The sequence below is a fragment of the Marmota flaviventris genome, chromosome 5 (assembly GCF_047511675.1).
Source record: "Marmota flaviventris isolate mMarFla1 chromosome 5, mMarFla1.hap1, whole genome shotgun sequence".
Taxonomy (NCBI): domain Eukaryota; kingdom Metazoa; phylum Chordata; class Mammalia; order Rodentia; family Sciuridae; genus Marmota; species Marmota flaviventris.
The window spans coordinates 157,156,332-157,176,247 of record NC_092502.1 but is presented as its reverse complement, the minus strand read 5'-3'; the positions used below and the strand labels follow the sequence as shown (position 1 = coordinate 157,176,247).

General features: G+C 53.2%; 1 protein-coding gene across 1 annotated transcript in view; it reads left to right on the top strand.

Annotated features, from left to right (window-relative positions):
* The window catches only part of Ankrd33b (ankyrin repeat domain 33B), a 75,239-nt gene that overhangs the window by 41,235 nt on the left and 14,088 nt on the right, over positions 1-19,916 (top strand). The window contains exons 2-3 of the mRNA XM_027943880.3: positions 7,384-7,513; positions 17,341-17,481. Of these exons, the coding sequence (XP_027799681.1) occupies positions 7,384-7,513; positions 17,341-17,481 (271 nt within the window). The remainder of the gene's footprint in view (positions 1-7,383; positions 7,514-17,340; positions 17,482-19,916) is intronic.

Here is a 19,916-nt window from a genome sequence, read left to right as displayed (position 1 = left end):
ACAAGTGGAAGAGAACCCTGCTAGGGGCATTTGGGGGCACAGGGGGATCGAGCCCAGGGGGATCGAGCCCAGGGGGCTCCACCCCTGAGCTACATTCCCAGCCCTTTTAATTTTTCATTCTGAGACAGTCTTGCTAAGTTGCCTAGGCTGGCCTCAAAATTGTGATTCTCCTGCCTCAGCCTTCTGAGTCGCTGGGATTATAGGTGTGCTCCTGTGCCTGGCTGTCAGGGCATTTTTAAGGAATGCTAACTAAGGGGTGTTGGGACAGTGAGACACACCGGGCCATGAGCTGGCAACATTTCTGGAGAAATGAGCTCATCTTATTCATAGTTAAACCACTGAGTCGACGATTTTCGGCAGCAGGGCCCTTTCTCCCTCTCCAGGCGCTTAGCGCTCAGCCCATGTCTGCTCCTGGCAGCTCAAGCGTCTGGTCTTAGGGCATCCCCTTGTGACTTGGGGGCTGGTGTGGTTTTTTTTTTTTTTTTTTTTGTACCAGGGATTGAACCCAGGCAGGGGCGCTTAATCACTGAGCCACATCCTCAGGCCCTTTTTAGTTTTTATTTTGAGGTAGGATCTCGTAAGTTGCTGAGGCTGGCCTTGATGGTCTGGTGTCTTGACAGTCTGCTCTTTCCTCCTGGCCGAAAGAATAACTGATTGTTTAAAGTGAACCTTCCTAATTGTCTTAGTCTGTTTTGTGCTGCTGTAACAAAATACTGCAGACTAGGTAGTTTATAGACAACATAGGTTTGTTTGGCTGATGGTACTGAATATGGGGAGTCCCAGATCCAGGGCCCAGTTGGTCAGGGCCCTCTTTCTGCATCATCCCAGATGACCCGCATGGCTTTGGGGTGGCCAGGGCTGCTTGGGTACGACCCCCTCCCTTCACAGGCAGTTCCTTTTCTGTTGTTCAGAGGTTTGTTTGCTGAGAGAACGCCGTTGGCCTAGACGCTGTCTTGCCTGCTTTTCATGGTTGATTAAAGTGATGTAAGTTCTTCACAGCTCTGCTTTATTTTAAAGAATTCAAACTGCGCGGAAACAGCAGGTAGGAGTGACGGTAGTTCTTTAGTGTTCCTTCCTGCTCTGCGTTAGTGGGAGGTCTCCAGAGTACGGTGTGTGTGTGTGTGTGTGTGTGTGTTATATATATGTGGTGAGAATTGTTGTAAGGACTTGTTGGCTGATAGGACTGTGGGGGTGGGGGCTCGGGAGGAGTGGCAGTCTGAACTGAAGGCAGATACTGGTCACCCTCTTACTGCCCAGTGTGTGTGTGGGGGGGCATCATCTTTTCTCTTAAGGCCTTCAACTTATCAGATGAGGCTCACCACACTATGATGGTCTGTTTTACTCAAAGTCTACTGTTTCTTTTGTTTTTTTTTTTTTTTTTTTTTTTCGTACTTAGGATTGAACTCAGGGGAGCTCTACCACTGAGCTATATCCCCCAACCCTTTTTATTTTGAGACAGGGTCTTGCTAAGATGCCGAAACTGGCCTGGAACTTGCGATCCTCCTGCTTTCGCCTCCCAAGTCCCTAGCATTACAAGCATGTACCACCATACTCAGCTCAAAGCTGACTGTTTTAAGTCTTATCTAAAAACCTACCTTCACAGAAACATCTAGAGGAATGTCAATCCAGCACCAGGGTCGCGTGGCCCAGCTGGCCCCACACCACCCTCCCTCCCTGTGCTGTCTTGGTGGGGCGTGTGTGTGTGTGTGTGGCTGAGTGTTCTGACCCGCGGAGCCTGCTGTCACCCCTTCATTGCTATTGCTGTAGAGGCCGTGAACAGATCCCTGGTGTCATGTCCTCCCTTCTTCCTGCCTGGACCTGGCACACGCACAAGTTGAGACCCCTCTTTTTTCAGGTCATGGTCATTTCTGACCAGGGATGTCACTGGCGTCCAGGCTGCCATCGGTAGAGGCCTGTGGTGTGTTTGGGGCAGTCTTTCCTGAGGAGGCAGGAGGGGTGTGGAGGTGCAGGTGACCCCGGGCAGGAGCCTGGAGAGCACCCTCTACCTCCGATGGAAGCTTCCTGGTCCTTCATAGGTCTGTGGGGTGGCGGGGCACCTGCCGTTGGCCTTCTGAGGTGGGTCTGTGGTGTGTGCTGACAGCTGGCCGGGGGTCTGTTCCCTTCACTCCTGAGCTCTGCCCTGAGGAGCTCTCCCGGGAAGGCGAGGAGCGCTGTGCAGGACCCCTTAGCTCTAGGGGATCCCTGGCAGGGTTCACTCACTCCTAGGACAGAAAAATGAGAAATTGGCAACTAGGCGCCCAGAGAGGGGACCTGTTGTCACTGTGATCCCAGCCCTGGTGGAGTGCAGTGCCGTGTGTCTACTAGATAATTTGACACCGGTGCTTTTGTTGATGTGAGACGATAACTGCTGAGAAATCCCTGCCTGAAATATGCTGCCGAGGGTCCTGTTTCCATGTGCATGTGCGGGCATGTGGACAGGTGTGGTCTCTGCGATTCTGAAATTTCCTGCAATAAATGACACAAAGGGCTGCTTTTGGAATCATGGAAAGGAAGACGTCACGTTGTGTCCAGTCTGTCTTATTAATGTCAGGAAGTTGTGGCATAGTGGAGAAGTCCTACCATCCAGAGAAGCTCCAAGTGAGGTCTAGGGTGCCGGCTGGAGTCCCAGGTGTCCCTCCCATTGTGTAACAGAAGCCCTCAGGACAGGCCCACTGCAGAGAGGAGTCGGCAGCGAGAGCCCCGGTTAGCAGAGAAACTGCAAGTTCCAGGAGCTTGTTAGTGGATCGATCGGCCGCTCACTCCATGTTCTTTTCTCTTTAAAATCAAACTATTGAAAAGCTTTTCACGCTATGAATGGATCACTCCAAAGAGTGCATCTGCTAGAGAATGCTCTATTGAACGGCTTTCATTGAGTTGAGGATGTTGTGAGGATGTCGATGTTGAAACCTATCATTGGTGTCCTCTAGAACTTAAAACAACATCCATGATCTACTGTCCTCTTGGGAGGGCAGCTGGGAGGCTTATTGAGATATCAGGCAGGGGGGGGTGTCCGTGAAAAATGGTGTTTTTATTAAGAATCTGGTGGTAGTAGCACTGGTCCACTGTGGGGTTGCTCTGAACTTGACCTTGATGTCCCAAAGCAGTGGCAGGTACTGGAAGTGCTGGCCGTGGCTTGAGTATTAGCTCTGGGTTGGATTTTATCATCTCACTGCATCTGCATGTCTGAGGAGGTGGACCCGAGTCTTAGCCTGCTATAAGGTGTCTCAGTTAGCTCTGGCTGCTATAACAAACACGGTAGACTGCGAGGCTTGTGAATCACAGGAACCTCATTCTCACAGTTCTGGAGGCTGGAAGTTCCAGATCAGGTGACAGCAGGGTTGGTTTCTGTTGAAGACGGCCACCTTCTCTCTGTGTCCCCACATGGTGGCAGAAGGGGCTACAGAGATCTTCAAGGTGCCTTTCATGAGGTTCCACCCTCATGACCTCATAACCTGGAGACTCTACCTCCAAATATCACCACGTTGTGGGTAGGGATTCCAACAGGCAGTGCCCTCTGCGACCAATGGCTGCCTCCTTTGGCCTTGTGTTTCTTGTCCTTTGGTCATTCCTGAATACGTTTTCCTCACGTGTGTGGGGGACGTGTGTGTGTGTGAGAGTGGATGTGTGTGTGCTGGGGATGTCAGGCCTGGGTATTTAGACTCTGCAGTTTCAAAGGACGGCACAGGGTCCCCACCCTTACCTCTTACCACTGACTTGATGGACTGATAGAGTAAACCCTGCTTCTGAAATTCCTCCGACCCCACAGGGAACGTCACAGAGTTCCAGGGGGGAAGAGCCCTTTCTCTGGGAGTCACAGGGGGAAAAATCTGCTAGTGCCAGCACAGACTTCAGTGTGACTCACATTCACGGGCAGTTTTGATGATATGCTGCTGATAAGGCAAATGCATTCATGAATTGGGAATCTTTCCATGGCAACCGTACAAAACCCAATTCATATTAACTTATCATCTTTTCTTCTCTCTCTCTCTTAAAAAAAAAAGAACAACAAAAAGAAGGGTGCAAAGTGTTATCACCCCACATAATTGGAAAGTCTAGAACCACCATGTCAGGTGAGGCTTGATCCAGCTGCCCTTACCGTGGCTGCAGGACCGGGTTCTCTGTCTTTCCACTCTGCCTTCCTTGACTGGAGCCTTGCCCTCTGGCTTCACCACCTTCTCCTGGGCAGCAGCAGAGCACAGTGGCTGCCAGAGCCCTGCACCCTCTTGCCCCCTCCTCCAGCCAGAGCTACGGAAGCTCTCCCCATAGCTCTTGCTCAACCCCTGTATCATTGGCCCTGTTAGGTGACATGCCTCTCCAACCCAGTCTCTGTGCTCAGGGATGGAGAGGTGACAGCTGGGATCCCTGGAAGGGGGAAGGCTCACTCCCATGGAAACTGTGGGGCTGACTCAGAGTGACTCATTTCCCAAAGAACAATTGCGCCATGTTAACCAGAGGAGAGGATGAATATTGGAGGCCACAAACCCCCCCCCCCCCCCACTGTGGCACTTTTGAGATTTGTCCTGTAATGAAAAGTGACACTAGCCAGTTTAGAGGAGAGATGGTCACTGTGCACAGGGGATCAAGGTTGGTAAAAGTGGGCTGAGTTCTTAGGGCCGAGAATCCTAGCTCCAAACAGCAGAACTTTCTTGTTCCGTCGTCTGGAGATGGGAAGTCTGAAGCCCAGGGGTCATGGGAGGCCATCTTCACCGAGGCCTGCAGAGGAGAGTTCATCCTGCCTCTGCCAGCCCTCAGTGTCCTCTGCAGTCTCTGCCATGTGGTCACATGGCCATGTGGTCACATGGCTTCTCCCTGTGTCTCCCCCCTCTCCTGTAGGACTGTAGTCACATTGGATTGGGGTCTACTCTACTGAGGTGTGGTCTTGTCTTAACTGCTCCCATCTACATTGACCCTGTCTCCAGATAAGTTCACGCTCATGGGCACGGGGGTCAGGACTTTACCATCTCAATCTGCAGGGTCACAGTTCATTCCATAGAAAAGCCTTTCTGGGGAGCCTCGGGGAGGACTTGGTGGCTTGGTGTTTATTTTGGCTGATGGGCAAGGCTGGCTGCAGGCCCTTGGCCCCGACTGTTTTATGGTGGAGTTGCTTTGTCTCACCTCATAAGGGGTCTGTGGACCCCACAGAGAGGGCTGTGGCTTAGGGCCCAGTGGGCACTGGAGACAGTGAGCCAGGGACCTGCCACATGGATGGATTTGTCTCCACCTCCACGACCTGCTGCTTCCTGTCCGTCATGGTCCGTGGACACCAGTGAGTGCAGGGATGCGGGGACCAAGACTCAGCTTTGCATTCTGGCTTCCTGTGTCCCTCGCCAAGGGACCCAGGCAAGTTCAGTGGCTGCAGGCTGTAGAGGCCATCCTGTGAACCAGGTGACAGGTCTCTTCTCACGGTCGCTGTGTAAGACGTGCAGGTGGGATGCTGTGCCTGGCAGCCGGCGGGGGCTTCCCGGTGGTCTCATTGCTGTTGCTGCTGAAGACGTGCACAATGGCGGACCTGTCATACGCTATCCCCTCACCAGTGCATGACGGTGGGCGTGTCGTCCGCTGTCCCCTCACCCATGCATGATGGCGGGCCTGTCATACACTGTCCCCTCACCAGTGCACGATGGCGGGCCTGTCATCTGCTGTCCCCATGCACAATGGTGGGCCTGTAATATACTGTCCCCTCACCCGTGCACAATGGTGAACTTGACATACACTCTCCCCTCAACCATGCATAATGGCAGGCCTGTTGTCTGCTGTCCCCTCACCCATGCACGATGGTGGGCCTGTCATAAGTTGTCCCCTCACCCATGCACGATGGCAGGCCTGTCGTCTGCTGTCCCCATGCACGATGGTGGGACTATCATACGCTATCCCCTCATCCATGCACGATGGCGGGCCTGTCGTCTGCTGTCCCCTCACCCATGCATGATGGCGGGCCTGTCATACACTGTCCCCTCACCAGTGCACGATGGCGGGCCTGTCGTCTGCTGTCCCCATGCACAATGGTGGGCCTGTAATATACTGTCCCCTCACCCGTGCACAATGGTGAACTTGACATACACTCTCCCCTCACCCATGCACGATGGCAGGCCTGTTGTCTGCTGTCCCCATGCACGATGGTGGGACTGTCATAAGCTGTCCTTTCACCCGTGCACGATGATGGGCCTGTCGTCCACTGTCCCATCACCCATGCCCGATGGCAGCCTGTCGTCTGCTCTCCTCCTCACTCACCAACCTGCTGTGGGGTTATGTTTCCTTGTCTTTCTGGAGACCAGTGGTCTCAGGCTGTTGGGGTGGACCTTGCTGTCCACCTGTTCAGCAGAGGTCCTAGAGGAGCTCAAATGCTATCACCCTTCTAGGAACAGAGGACACTGGGAAAATCAGGCCACCTCTACCATAAAGTTGCTGATGGCGTGCACATCGGCCATGACTCTGTTGATGGTCTCAGATATTAATATTTAATATGCCTAATGGTTTGGCAGATATTTAGTTACCAGCTCTCCAGAATCAACTTTCAGCTTGCTTCTCTATCCTGTTTGGACCTCTTCTCCAGAGCCGCACAGTGTCCACCTCTCCCCAGGTCTCCTCCTGGCTGTCAACGAGGCCATCTTTCCCAGCACCTGCTCCGAGTATCTCCTCCATCTCATTTGATGGCAGCCGCATCTGCCCAGTTGCTTACCTGAACTTTGGGGTCCTCGTGGGCTCTTCTCTTCCTTTCACAAACCATGTTCACTCTAATAGAAAAACTTCACAAGGTGTCTGGAATCCAAACGTGTCTCTCCTCTGCCCCTCTGCTGGGTGATGGCCACTGCCACCTTCCTGGTCTCCTGGAGCCTGCTTCTGGCCCCGCAGCCAGACCTGAAGCAGAGTGGACAGCCCACTCCCCTCGGCTCTGAGGGGCTCCTCCCCCGGCACCCTGCTCCATCCTGCTGGCTGTGGACTCCTCCCAGGGAAGGCGCGGTCCTGAGGATGCTCTGTGTTTCCTCTCTGGGGCTGTTTCCCCTCTTCCTCCCCCAGGCTCATTCCCTCGGCTCCTTCATGTCCTGGGTCCAACAGCCCCTTCTCCCCAGTCTCCCTGCCCCACATCCTGCCCTGTCCTCACATCCTACCTGCCCCGTATTACAGTCTAAATCACCCGAGCGCTTACCCGTCTCCGAGGCCTGAGGTGGAGCCGAGTCTTCCCTGATCTCTCCACACGCCATGCCTCCCTCCCATCTGATCAGAAGACCTTGAGCGTGAACCAGCAGGTGATTTGCTCCACAGTGTCACTGAGAGCTGGGGACTGGGGGTCCTTGTTGCACTTACCCAGCGCCTGGAGGTCAGTGGTGGGTTGAGGACGCTGAGGCTTTGCCCCTCTGACCCGCTTCCCCTCTTCGTTTCTAGACCGGCCTTATTGTCGCCTGCTACCATGGCTTTGTGGACACTGTGGTGGCCTTAGCCGAGTGCCCCCACGTTGACGTCAACTGGCAGGACAACGAGGGGAACACGGCCCTAATCACAGCTGCGCAGGCAGGTAAGAGCTGGCCTGGCCTTCCTCCTGGGGCTCTGCTCTGGCAGCGTGGCCTTCGTGTCGGAAGGATGCAAACCGATCTGTGCTCACAGGTGCAAGGAGGGGCCTGACGGGTGTGCGGGCCCCTCCTCTCTGTGCGTTGGGGACCATGAGGAGGTGACCCACTCCTGGGGAATGCAGCGTGGGGCAGGCCAGTTCCCGATGTAGCCGGCTCCTCTGGATATGCAGTTGCACCGGAGACCCCATCTCCCCGCCCCCTCACCCAGAACGTCACAGCCCGCCAGCTCCCCGAGAAGTCATGGCTGGTGCTGTGAACCCACTAGAGGAAGAGACAGGAAGAGACTCCACCATGTTTTAGTGGCAGCTGAACATGAAAGTAGATCCACTTGGAAGTGACCTTGCACTTTACCTACAGATTTAAAGGAACACCAGGAATTGCTTTCTGAGGGCTGTTAGACTATTAGCATACCAAGGTGAGGCTGAATTAGCGAGATGGCCCTGAAAGTGTGGGTTGGTACAGGTCCTCAGGCCTGTTCACTGTCATCTCAAGAAGCCAGCACTTACATTACCATGGCCACGTGCATCCTGGCCTCCTCCTTCGATTGTGTTCAGACACTTTTTGAGGTCAATGTGAAACCCGCATTTTCCCCTCATGGTAACACTTCAGTCTTAACTGAGGTCTTGACCAAGTCTGTAACTCATCTTTTCCAAGAAATTGGCTTCCAACGAATAATCAGACCTTTGTACCCTCAGGCTCCACATCAATCATGGGTAGAAAATATTTTACAAAGTTTGTACTGAACACATTCAGATTTTATTCGTGTTATTATTCCCTAAACAATTCAGTGTAACAATGATTTTAATGTAGTATTTACGTTGAAGTAGGTGTTATCAGTAATCTAGAGATTTAAAGTGTGCAGGCAGATGTATAAGTTATATGCAAATTCTATGCCATTTCTATAAGGCATGTAGGCCTCGAAGTCCCCGAGGAGGGACAACTGTGTATCTGCCTCATCAGTCAAGACCTCAAATGCAGGTAATGCAGCTGCCTCAGACTGAACCAGAAAGAGAAGGGTTTGTGTATTAAGGAACTTGAGGTAGTTCACAAACAGGGCCCAGGGCCAAGAAGCCGGAGGAAATGCTCCAAACCACACTGTCCCTTGACCTTGGTAAGGAAGTGTCTGCTGTTGTCCCCAAAGACAGACCTCCTGTCCCTTCTTGCTGCCTTGGCTTCTGTGTCAGTGCTTGCCTGGGTGGATCTGATTGGGGTCCCTAGGAAAACTGGAAACTCAGTATACGATTGTTTCATTCCGCAGAGTGGGAGGTGGTCTGTGCACCCCTCTTGTCCTTCAGGACACAGGGCAGAGGGCTCCCGAAACTCAGAAAGGACCGGGGTTTGTGCTAACACCTGTTTCCCTAAGTGTGATCTCCATTGAGGACTCCAAGCACTAGAAGCCGAGGTCACAACTTTGAGAGCAGCATGTGAAAGGCCATGGTGAGGTGCTTGGTGACAGGAACCTCTGGAGGGCCAGGCACCGTGTCAGGGACCAGGACTCACAGCACGGGGAGGCTTTGTCCTTAAGTCATTTTCTAGCTCATGGGGCAGAAATAGACGTGGAACCCAGCGCTGTCTGTTGGGGCTCTGATGAAGGGGTGCCCTGGGTGTCATGGAATAAGATCACTCCATCTGGCCTGGATGTTCAGGGCAGGGATTGCTGAAGAGGTGGCTCGAGTCCAGTGTTCTAGAAGTCAGAGGCAGGTCCTTTGTTACAATGGATTGCAAAGCCCTGGGGCTGAGCTGGAGCTGAGAGAATCTCAGGAATGGCTGGTCTGAGGGACAGAGCAGGTGGTTGGTGGTAGGATGAAGTTACCTGGGAGAGACGAGAGGCCCTTGAAGAAGGCAGGGGCCTGATCACCCAGGGTCTGGTGCAAGGGGATGTATTCCAGTGGCATGGGGCCTCATGTGTGGTGATGGGGCCCCAGGAGGTTCCAGAGCGTGTGGCTGGAGCACTGTGGTCAGAGGATGTGAGGTGGGCAGTGGAGAAGGGTGAGTGGCGGGCGTTGTGGTCAGGCATCTGCACAGGGTCAGCGCTAGCTGCAGAGGGGACAGAGAACAGGGAGTGGGAGACATACAGGCTTCGTTCTGGCCATGGGGCCTTTGAAATGCTGTGAAACATCGAGTAAGCCAGCCTGGCTGGCGGTGGAGAGGACAGCACTGTCCTCGCTGTCCCTCCTGGCAACAGCTGGTTTACTGGGATGGGGGACCCTGAGGGCGGAGGACAGGGTAGGATCCTGAGCAGTGTGAGAACGGGAGGGAGGGAAGGAGGCTCCTTTTCTGATTAATTTGCGGGAGTGTTCACTGGGGCTGTTTAAGACTTTTTTTATTTTGTATTCACATGTAAGTAACAATTTATCTAGAAAAATAGCGCACCCCTCCCTCCCTCCCTTCCTTCCTCATTTCCTTCATTTCCTTTGGTCTCACAGAGGAAGAGGTGGAGCCCAGCCTGCTCTCTGCGTCTCTGTTATGGTTTGGGTGTGGGGGTCCCCCCAAAGCTCACGTGTGAGACAGTGCAAGAAGGTTCAGAGGTGAAATGACTGGGTTGTGAGAACCTTAACCAGCCAGTGACGAATCCCCTGATGGAATTAACTGAGTGACAGCCGAAGTGGTGGGCGTGGCCGGAGGAGGTGGGCGTGGCCGGAGGAGGTGGGCTTGAAGGCGTGGCTTGGGGCTGTCTGGCCAGTGGTCTCTCTGCCTCCTGATCACCATGTGAGCTTCCCTCTGCCATCCTCTCCCACCATGATGCCCTGCTGAGCCCTGAGCAATGGAGCTGGCCTTCTATGGACTAACACCCCTGAAACTGAGCCTTCAATTAAACTTTCCTTCTCTACATTGTTCTGGTCAGATCTTTCAGTCCCAGCAGTGAAAAAGGTAAAACGGTGCCGTACCTGGAGGAGCTCCCACCCCACCCTTGACACTGGGAGAGGAATCCAAAACCCCCACTGTGTGCGCCTCAGTCCTTTTTGTGTTTGAGTTAAACTCAGTGCTTTTCCTTTAGGAAACTCCCCCGCCCCCATCTCTGGCTCCGAATCTGCCTTGTTTTGTTGGTGTCCCCCTTGGGTGTCCATGGACCTGGAGATGAGGTCACCTGTCCAGCTCCAGTTTTCTCTCACCATTCTGTCTCCATCCTTTCACTCCAGGGTCCAGGGAAACCCCTCAGGTCCTCCACTACCTGGTTTGGTGGCCATTTCCCAGTGCTTTCTTTAGAAAGCTCCAGTTGGCAAGTAGTTCCCCCAGTTGTATCTGTTTGCCTGTTGGTACCAGGGGTGAACCCAGGGTGCTGAGCCACTGAGCCACATCCCAGCCCTTTCTGTTCTTCTTCCTTTGAGACAAGGTCTCACTAAGTTGCTTAGGGCCTTGCTAAATTGCTGAGGCTGGCTTCGAACTTGAGATCCTCCTGCCTCAGCCTCTCCTGAGCTGCTAGGATTGTAGGTGTGTGCCACCACGTGTGGCCCAAAACTTTGGTCTGAGAAATTGAGAACAGTTGAATGAAAAGTAAGAGAATCTGCCCATAAGATTCCACAGTGGCCAGCAACTGTGCCAATCTGCTGCTTTCTCTGCTGACCCATTAGAGTTAGTGGCAGACACCCACCCTGACCTACTCCAGCAGGATCTCCTCAACAGCGTGCAAAATGCATCCCTGCCACATCCAACAAATTCCACATTGATTCAATGAAATTATTTATTATATCTCAGACTGATAGTCAAACTCCCCCCATTGCCCTGCAAACATCCTTTATAGTTTTGCTGCTGAAATTTTTTGTTGTTATTATTTTTAAGTAGACACGACAGGAGAGTGTATTTTGCCAGGTGGAGTAGAACTTGTTCTAATGAGGATCCTGTCCTGTGGTTATACATGACGTGGAGTTACACTGATCGTATATTCATATATGAACATAGGAGAGTTATGTCTGATTTATTCCACCGTCTTTCCTATTCTCATCCCCACTTCCTTCCCTTCATGTCCCTTTGTTGATGAACTTTGATTGGAGGTGAGATTACTTCAATGTTGAGCCCCTTCAACTCGCCACCCTGAAGGGGATCTGCCCTTTTTGGTTCCAGGAACAAGGCCAGCTTCATGGGCTGTGAGCTCTGCGCTGGACAGGCCCTGGCTCACAGCCCCTGCTCCTCTTCCTTCCTGCCCTGAATCTGCCTTGCACCTTGCCCGGATCCTGTGGCTGCCCCACTTGGTTCTGAACGTCACTGTCCTCACACTGACCAGGAGATTTTCTTTCTCTTGCATTGGGCTGCCCTTGCCCAGCCCTGACTTGAGTCCCAGGAGGCCTGTGTCCTAGGGAAGGAAGGGCTGCAGTGGCTCGGCCCAGGACCAGGACCTGGGCTATGGCAGGAAGCACTCAACAGGGTGGGTCCTGCTCCCACCCTGCAGACATCCCTGTGTCAGGGAGGGAGGTGAAACTCCAAACCTTTGTTCCTGTGTTCCGATGAAAGAAAATTTAAAGCCAGACACCAAAAGCCAAGCAAGAGAACTTTAATATTATAAGTGATAGTAAAGAGAAAGGGAGATGAAAGCAAAGTAAAAGCAAAGCGAGACTCGTCTCTGAGCAGAGAACAACAAAGGAGACGACGCTGTCCCCAATTTTTTACTGTTTGATGTTGAGAGCTGGGGACCACCTCTGTACTCTTTGCCAATCAGGTGTTCAACTCCTTCACGTCGGGAGGTGGAGTTTTGACCTTAGTTGGTTCTCTCTGGAACCGTCATGGTGGACGTCCTATTTAGCAGGACTTCAGCTACAAGTCAACCCCATGTTAATGTGGGCACTGGGGTCAGCAGCTGGTCAGGAGTTACCTTAGTGCACCTGCACTACTAAAGGAATCTTCCTTCCCAGACAGATGGAGACACTTACAGCCGTAATTCCTAGCTTCACATCAACCTCAGCGGACCCTGTCAAGAGATAAACCCATTGATCCTTATCTTTTGACGTGCTTTCCATTTGTTCCTTTGCTTTGGTTTATTTTCTACAAATTAACTGCCGCCCTTTGCTTCCTTTTCCATTTTGCAAGTGGTTTAAAGAAGACACTAAAGTAATTCCAAGAACACCTGTGACCTAGCCATGCATTCCTGCTCATTGCTCACTACTACCTAACACCTGCACTACAGATTTCTTCTCAGCCAAGTGTGGTGGGGCTGCCATGGGAGCAGGGGGCAGCCCACCCTCTGCCTGGGGTTACCTCTGGAGAAGGCTGACCCCCCAGGCACAGGGCTCATCTTGGTCTCACATGTCCAGGGTGTTGAAGAGTGTGAGGGTGGGTCTCAGGGCATCCATGAAGACCACCTCTACCCCCACCCCTGCTTCTCATCTGCAGGGCTCTGCCAGACTTTTGCCCTGATTTACTTAATTGGTGTAATAATCCCTTCTGCTTCCCCAAGGTGGCCTGTCTCCACTACCCCAAGTGAGGTGTCCGTAGAGGAACACAGAGACTATGATGTTAATGTGAAAACCAGGAAGGGAATGAGGAGCTGCTCACAGCTTCCACTTTTACCAAGGGGAGCTCTTCTGCTCCAACCAGGAGGTGGTCTACTCCAACACCATTCTATAATCATCCGCTTGATGATTCCAAAAGTTGTAGCAATAGGTGCTGACAATTAAAAGAAAATCACAGCAGAATTAATATGAGAGAAAGAGGGAGTGGAAGAGAGAGCCCCTCTCCCCTTCCTGACTCTCTGTTCCAAGTCAGCACTTGGGTCCTCAGGAGCCACGGTGCAGCCAGCTGCAGTCAGACCTCACACACGTGTACACACACTTGTAACTTGCACAACCAGGATAAGCTTCTGATTGTAATCCTCTGCCCTTGGTCTGGCTAGGAGCTCCTTCTGTGTCCTCCTGGTCCTCACAGCCACCCTCCTGAGGGTGACCTGTGCTCCCTGTACTTTCCACTGAGACCCAAGTGTGGCAAGGAGGAGGGAGCATGTTGCTTTTGCTTATTGGACCTGGCTCTCCTCACAGCCCTTCTTCTTGAAGGACTTGCTGAATAAGTATTTGTTTTAAAAGAAGATACTGTGTGGAATGGAGGAACCGAGGCTCACTTACGTGCCCCACAGCTACTGGGTGGGCAGGTCTTGAATGAACCACGTGATCAAGGCTGCACTGGGGTTCTGTGAGCAGGCATGACTGTCTGCGGTGTCAGCCCAGGTGGCAGGAAGCGGAGTGAGTGGCAAGCAGCCTAGAGGCACTGATGAAGGAACTCACTCCAGGTGGCAGGGCAGGGTTGAGACAGACCCTGTGAGGGTGGCCCAGGCCGAGAAGGCGACCACTCCAAGCTGGGGCTGGGCCAGGGAGACCAGGCCGGTCTCCTGATGAGCCCGTCTGAAACTTCAGGGGTAGCAACCCCAGCAGGTGCAGGAGGAGGCCAGCCTCCCAGGCCAGAAGCAAGCACAGAGGGAGAGAAGAAATGCACAGAGATTGTTCTGAATTGCTTCCTAAAGGGCTTGGCAAATCCCGAGTTTCCTGCCCCTGCCCAGCATTTTCCTGTGGGCCTCTGTATTCCTGTGAGGTCCTTCCTTGGGAGCAGGGTACCGCCCCTCTCTGAGCTGGGCAGGCAGGAGGGAGCCGGGCAGCCCAGCCCCACCCTCCATCAGTCTCCGGCCTGTCCTGCAGGCAGCCAGCTCTGCTCCCCCATCTGCTCCCCCCCTGCTCTGGGGAAGAATTCCTGGGAGAGTCCTGCTCTCCTTCTGGCCGGTGGGATGCTGTATTTCCAAAGCCGACAGTTCCCTCTACTGGCCTCGTTGGGGGAACTACATTTTGAGCACCTGGAGTGACAGCAGTCAGGTTTTTAGGCAACCTAAATTCTCTAGTCTTTTTATTTTCTGTTTGCTTTCCTGGAATCAAGGAGTCCCCGTTTCATTTGTTACTATGTTCTTAGTGACGGCACGATCCTTACCCCCTAACCGGCCTCAGGAATCGTTGAATGAATCAGTGATTAGTTGTGTTGTCTTGATAATCAGAAACCTTTTAATAAATGAGCTTCTGCGTGCGAGGGGAGAAGAAGGAAGCTTCCCGTCTTTTTCACTTGATGAATATTTGTCACACTCCCCTGGGTGTTCACTAGGAGACTGCTGGTGACGTGGGGCAGTTTGTGGGATGATGGGGGAAAGCTGAGGGGTTCCCTTCTGTGGTTTCTGTTCCCTCTGAAGTAGGAGGTGAGTCATCTCCTAGGAGAGGAGCTTGCCATGAGGCAGGTGGCTTTAGACCGTAAAAAGTTCAAAATTTCCCACATGCTTGGTGGGTAGTCAACCAGGAAGCACAGGAGTGGGCCAGGCCAAGCGGCCCCTCAGGCTCGGGTACCAGGGACTTCTACCACCTCAGACGTGCTCTGGGTGGAGACGCCATTGCTACATGGACCCAGAGCCTGGGGCCGGGGTGGAGCCAGAGTTGGCTGTGGCTTTCCTCCTGCTCTTGCGCTGTGGCCCGTCCACTCACTTGGTTAGAAGCACGCTGAATCAACTACTTGTCTCCCTCCTCCTGCCCTCCGGGTCTGGCCACCATCCTCTGTCTCCTGTGTGCACCTACCCCAGCATCCTGGTGACCTCCGGCCACAGGGTAGCGCTGGCGAACAGGATGGATAGGATCCTCACCAGGCAGTGGCTGGGAATCCTTGTCCCTGCCTTGCATTCTTTTGGAATGGCCCTGAGCTCATTCTCTTCTTTTTAAAAACAGATTTTAGATTTCAGAACACTTTAGACTTAGAGAAAAACTGCAAATTGTACAAAGAATTCCTGTGAATCCCAGTTTCCTCTGTGGCTCAGATCTGCGATAGTGTAACGCTGTTGACCGAGGACTGAGCCTGTGGCCATGTGTTGTTATTAACGGAAGTCCCCTCTTTATTTGGATTTCCCCAGATTTTCCTGTCCCCGGTTCCCATCCGACATCCCACAGCGCATGTGGTCATCGTGTCCAGGAGCCTCAGATGTTCCATTTTTGATGTGTGTCTGTGTCCACAGAGGGAGGCTCTGGGCTCCAGCCCGGGTGCCGTGGTTGACAGGGTGGCTGTCATGGGGAAGACAGGAGCCACTGAGTGCATCCACAGGTTCTGGTATTCTGTTCTCGTGATGCTGAAGCTGGCGCCGGGCCCTGGGGGAGGCCTGGGCCTCGGCAGGGAGGCAGGGTTCTCGGGGCAGCTGGCAGCCTCCAGCTCACTCAGCCCTCTCAGTCTGCAGGCAGAGTCTCATTTCTGTCCCACCTCAGGAGAATGATGGCCTCACCTCCTCTCCCCCACACACAGTGCCACCCATTGGAGGCCTCTGTCCTGAAATTGGAGAGTCTAACCCTGGGGGTCCTGGCTCCTCTAAGGCTGGGGGCTTCCTTGGGGTGGGGGAGATGCTGAGTTAACCAGAGGAGTGCAGGGAAGTGTCCATGACGTCCAAGCTTGTGGCCCTGACGTGGAGCTGGGCCTAACAGCGTTGGAGTGACCTGGGAGGCTGTTGGTATGTAAGGACGGATGTGGCTGCACACCCAGCACCTCCCCGGGGCTCTGCAAAAGGGACTTGTGCAGACTGCTGACATCCCCAAGGGAATGCTCACCATCACCTGCAGGGGCCAGGATGGGGCAGGCAGCTGAGGGGGGTGGCTAGCCAGGGCCAGGGACAAAGGCGCTGGGAGAGGACCTGTTTCCCACTTGGTGTGGTTGGTCCTGGGACAGTGCGGAAGGGTCCTCTAGGTCAGTAGTTCTCAACCCAGGTGATTTACCCCCTCCCGTTCCCACCCTACCAGGGGACAGGTGGCAGTGTCTGGGCCCATATTTTGTTGCCACAGTTGGGGCAGGAGTTGGGGGTTCGTTGCTGCTGGCACTTCGTGGGTCGAGACCAGGTGCTGCTAGCCGTCCTTCAGTGCCCAGGACAGCTGCACCCCAGAGTGATCCAACCCAGGATGCTGTAGGGAATCGAGGTGTGTCTGTGGTCGGGTGTGTGTGTGGTCGGGGGAGTCCAGCACAGAAAGACTGAGGGGGTGGGCTAGCCTTGGGCTTGGGTGGCAGACCCAGGAGCCACCTTGTGTCTCAGGAAGCTCTACTTGAGACAGGGTTTTCCAGGGGTGGATGCTTGAACTATTGCCTTTTGCACAATGGTCTCCTTATTCACCCCGACTGAGAGCACCTTGGGCTTTTTGAGAGTATCTCTGGCAATAAGCAGAAAATTGGATCCGTTTTTGGAGGAGCAAGATGAGAAAGGGGAGAAATCTATAATCCCCAATGAGTTTCCTGAATCTTCTCAACTGCTCAGGGTTGTGGCTGAGGCAGCCTCCTTGTGATCATGTGTGAGTGGGGGGTGGGGAGGGAGGGAGGGACAGACACTCTCTTCTGAGTGGCAGCAGAGGTGTGAGCGTGAGCTGGTGTTATCTCTTTGCTATGACGATGAGCTTTTCCTCCCTGAAGCACCGGAGCACTTGGAAATGCTTCGGAGGCTCATTCCTAGCTTAGCTTCTGTCTGCCCCAGCGGCTCCAGCTGGGAGCTGCCAGCGCCCGCCTGTGATGACACTGCTGTCCCTGCCCAGCCTCCTCTGCCGCACGGTGGGACCCTGCACCACTCAGGTGGGTGGCTGAAGGGCCCTGAGTGAACCTGAGACATCCATGTGGCCAGGACAGGGGCCCCTGCCTCCTCCTGCTTCCTGGGCTCCAGAAGGATTGCCTGGAGATCAGAGAGGAAAACGTGCAGAGCAGGAAGCTGCCCGGGGCCTGGCTTCCTCCTGCGCCACGCCCCGACACACCCCAGTCCCTCTGGAGGCCTCGTGAGACCCACACGTGCACCGTTCTCTTTCAGGGCACGCCACCATCACCAACTACCTGTTGAACTATTTCCCTGGTCTTGACCTTGAAAGGAGGAACGTGTTTGGCTTCACCGCCCTGATGAAAGCAGCTATGCAGGGCCGGACAGAGTGCGTCAGAGCCCTGATGCTCGCAGGTACGTGCCTCTTGTCCCTCTCACCTGTGGGCCCTGGAAATAACTGACTCCTTTAAAGAACGTCCCCGAAAGAGACGGATCATCCCCATGGAAACAGCCTGGCAGATGCCATAAAGAATGGGTTCTTTGTTGAGGTGGTGACAGTTGCCTTCAGGGTTGCGGAGAGGGTCACAGCCAGCCGCTGACAGGTCAGTGCTGAGCTCTGGGAGGAGTGACGCCTTCCCTTGCCCTTGGCTTCCTCCCACCCACACATCTGCTCCCAACCCTGTGCACATCTGCTCTTCAGAAATGTGCATTCTGGTCTTGGCCCTGGGTGGGCCCACGGCTGTTGGAGTGGGCACAGGAGGGGGTGGTCCGATGCTGTTGGAGTGGGTACAGGAGGGGGTGGTCCGGACCAGGCTGCCTCCTGCTCGCTGGCAGTTGAGCTGCAGGATGATGTGTTGTGTGGCAGTTTCCAGAGTCAGTGGAAAGTTCCAGGCTTCAGCTTGGGATCAACAGGGCAGCCCCCTTTGTCCCTTAGGTCCTTGTCAGCCTGGAGAAGACACTCACCGGGTCCCCATCTGCAAAATGGGGGTAATGACCTCTTTCTGTCCCTCCTTCCTGAGGACGAAATAGTTTACTTTATAAACTCTCAAGGGCTATGCAGTTTTAATGAGCTACTAAACTAAATTCCTTCTGATGAACCTCTTAATTCTTTTCCTGACTTGAAACTGGGGTCAGGGATAGTCTTTAGTGCCACCTCACCGGGTTATTTGGAGAATTAAGGGAGAAGATGTGTCTAAGTACATGTAATGCACTCAATATCCAATAGCTGTTGCTCGTATTCATTTTGCTGCCTTAATTTATCTTTATTTTTGGCTGTGGCACGGGGGTCAGCCAATTCTGCTTAGTGCTACGAGTTCCTGAAGAGCTGACATTTTCCCTCTCTTAGTCCATTCTTGCTGCTATAGCAAAATACCAGACGGGATGATTTATAAACAATATGTTTATTGCTCACAGTTCAGAGGCAGGGAAGCCAAGATCAAGGTACCAGCAGACTGATGTCCGGTGGGGGCCTGTTCCCTCTTGTCATGTCCTCCCCTGTTGGAAGGGCTGGGGGCACCCTCTGGCCTCTTGCATGAGGGCACCAATCCCATTCCTGAGGCCCATCCTGTGACCAAGCACCTCCTAAAACCCCCACCTCTTCATACCATCCCCTTGGGTATGGAGTGCCACACCTATGAAGTCTGGGGGGGCCAACATTCAGATGGTGGTTCTCCTGGGAATGCCATCAGAGTCTTCCAGATCCCGTCTCCTCCGTTAATGCTCCTTCTCTGTCCCAGGACCCCAGCTGGCTCCCCGTCTAGTTGTCATGTGTTCCTGGTTGCCTCTGGCCTGTGACAGTTTGTCTTCATGTATTGTTTATGACTCGGCATTGTGTGGTGCACCCCCACCTGAGCCTGTTTTTCTTCCATCCATCTGGGATTTGGGGATTTACAACTTTTAATTTTTTTCCTCCTGCTTTAAACTCCGAGTCTTACAGGATGCTATAGGACAAATAAACTCAAAGAACAAGGATAGAGGTTTTGAAGATTGCAAATCTACTTAGAAATATAAAAGGATCATAATTAATCCCATTGGTTGTGGTTTTGATTCAGTGGCAGTTTTAGTTTTGAAAAGCAAGAGCTAGGTTTCAGCAGAGTTTAGGCCCTGCCTGTCCTGTGTCAGTGAGAAGTGGTCCCTCCTAGTTAAATGGTGATTGTGGGATGCTCTTAGGAGTGGCAGAAGCTTCATCTGCTTTTATTACTTTTGGATTGAGTTTTAATTGAGTGCAGATTTTTAGTAATTTACTTTTTCAACTGACAGAGTGTCAGTCACATCAAATGCATTTTTTCCCAACAAGTTAATTTGAATTACCAACTTTTTTTTTTCCTTTTGGTGGGGGGGGGTCAATTGCCTTCTAATCGCCCTGGAAAACATGAGGGGCTCAGTCTCACTATCATTGTCATTTCGTCTTCTTTGGGTCTCTTAGAAGTTTCCGGCATTTGCTGCAGTATTTATAGCATCTCAGAAATGCCCTCCATATCTCTTGGGGAGATGGTGCTGGGGGCGATGGGCGGGGTGTTAAGGTCACCTGTACCCCCCAGTTGTGGTTACAGATTAGACATCGGGTCTGTAGACGCTCTTCCCTGTCCCCCCTGGGAGTTCTCCCCCAGTGAAGTCTGGAGCCCTTGTGGGCACAGGCCCTGCCTGTCCATGCCTCGGGCTTCCCTCTGCACTGTGCTGCTACAGAGCGGGGAGGGGGGGGTAAGTGACCCAGAAAGCCAGGGCGCAGGCTTCGACCCAGCTCCATACCTGCGGCAGTCACTTGCCTTTCTGGACCGTGGTTTCCTCTTCTCAGGGATGGAAGCCGTGATGGCGCTGAGGGAGGGAGCTCTCTCTTGCCAGGGCCACCC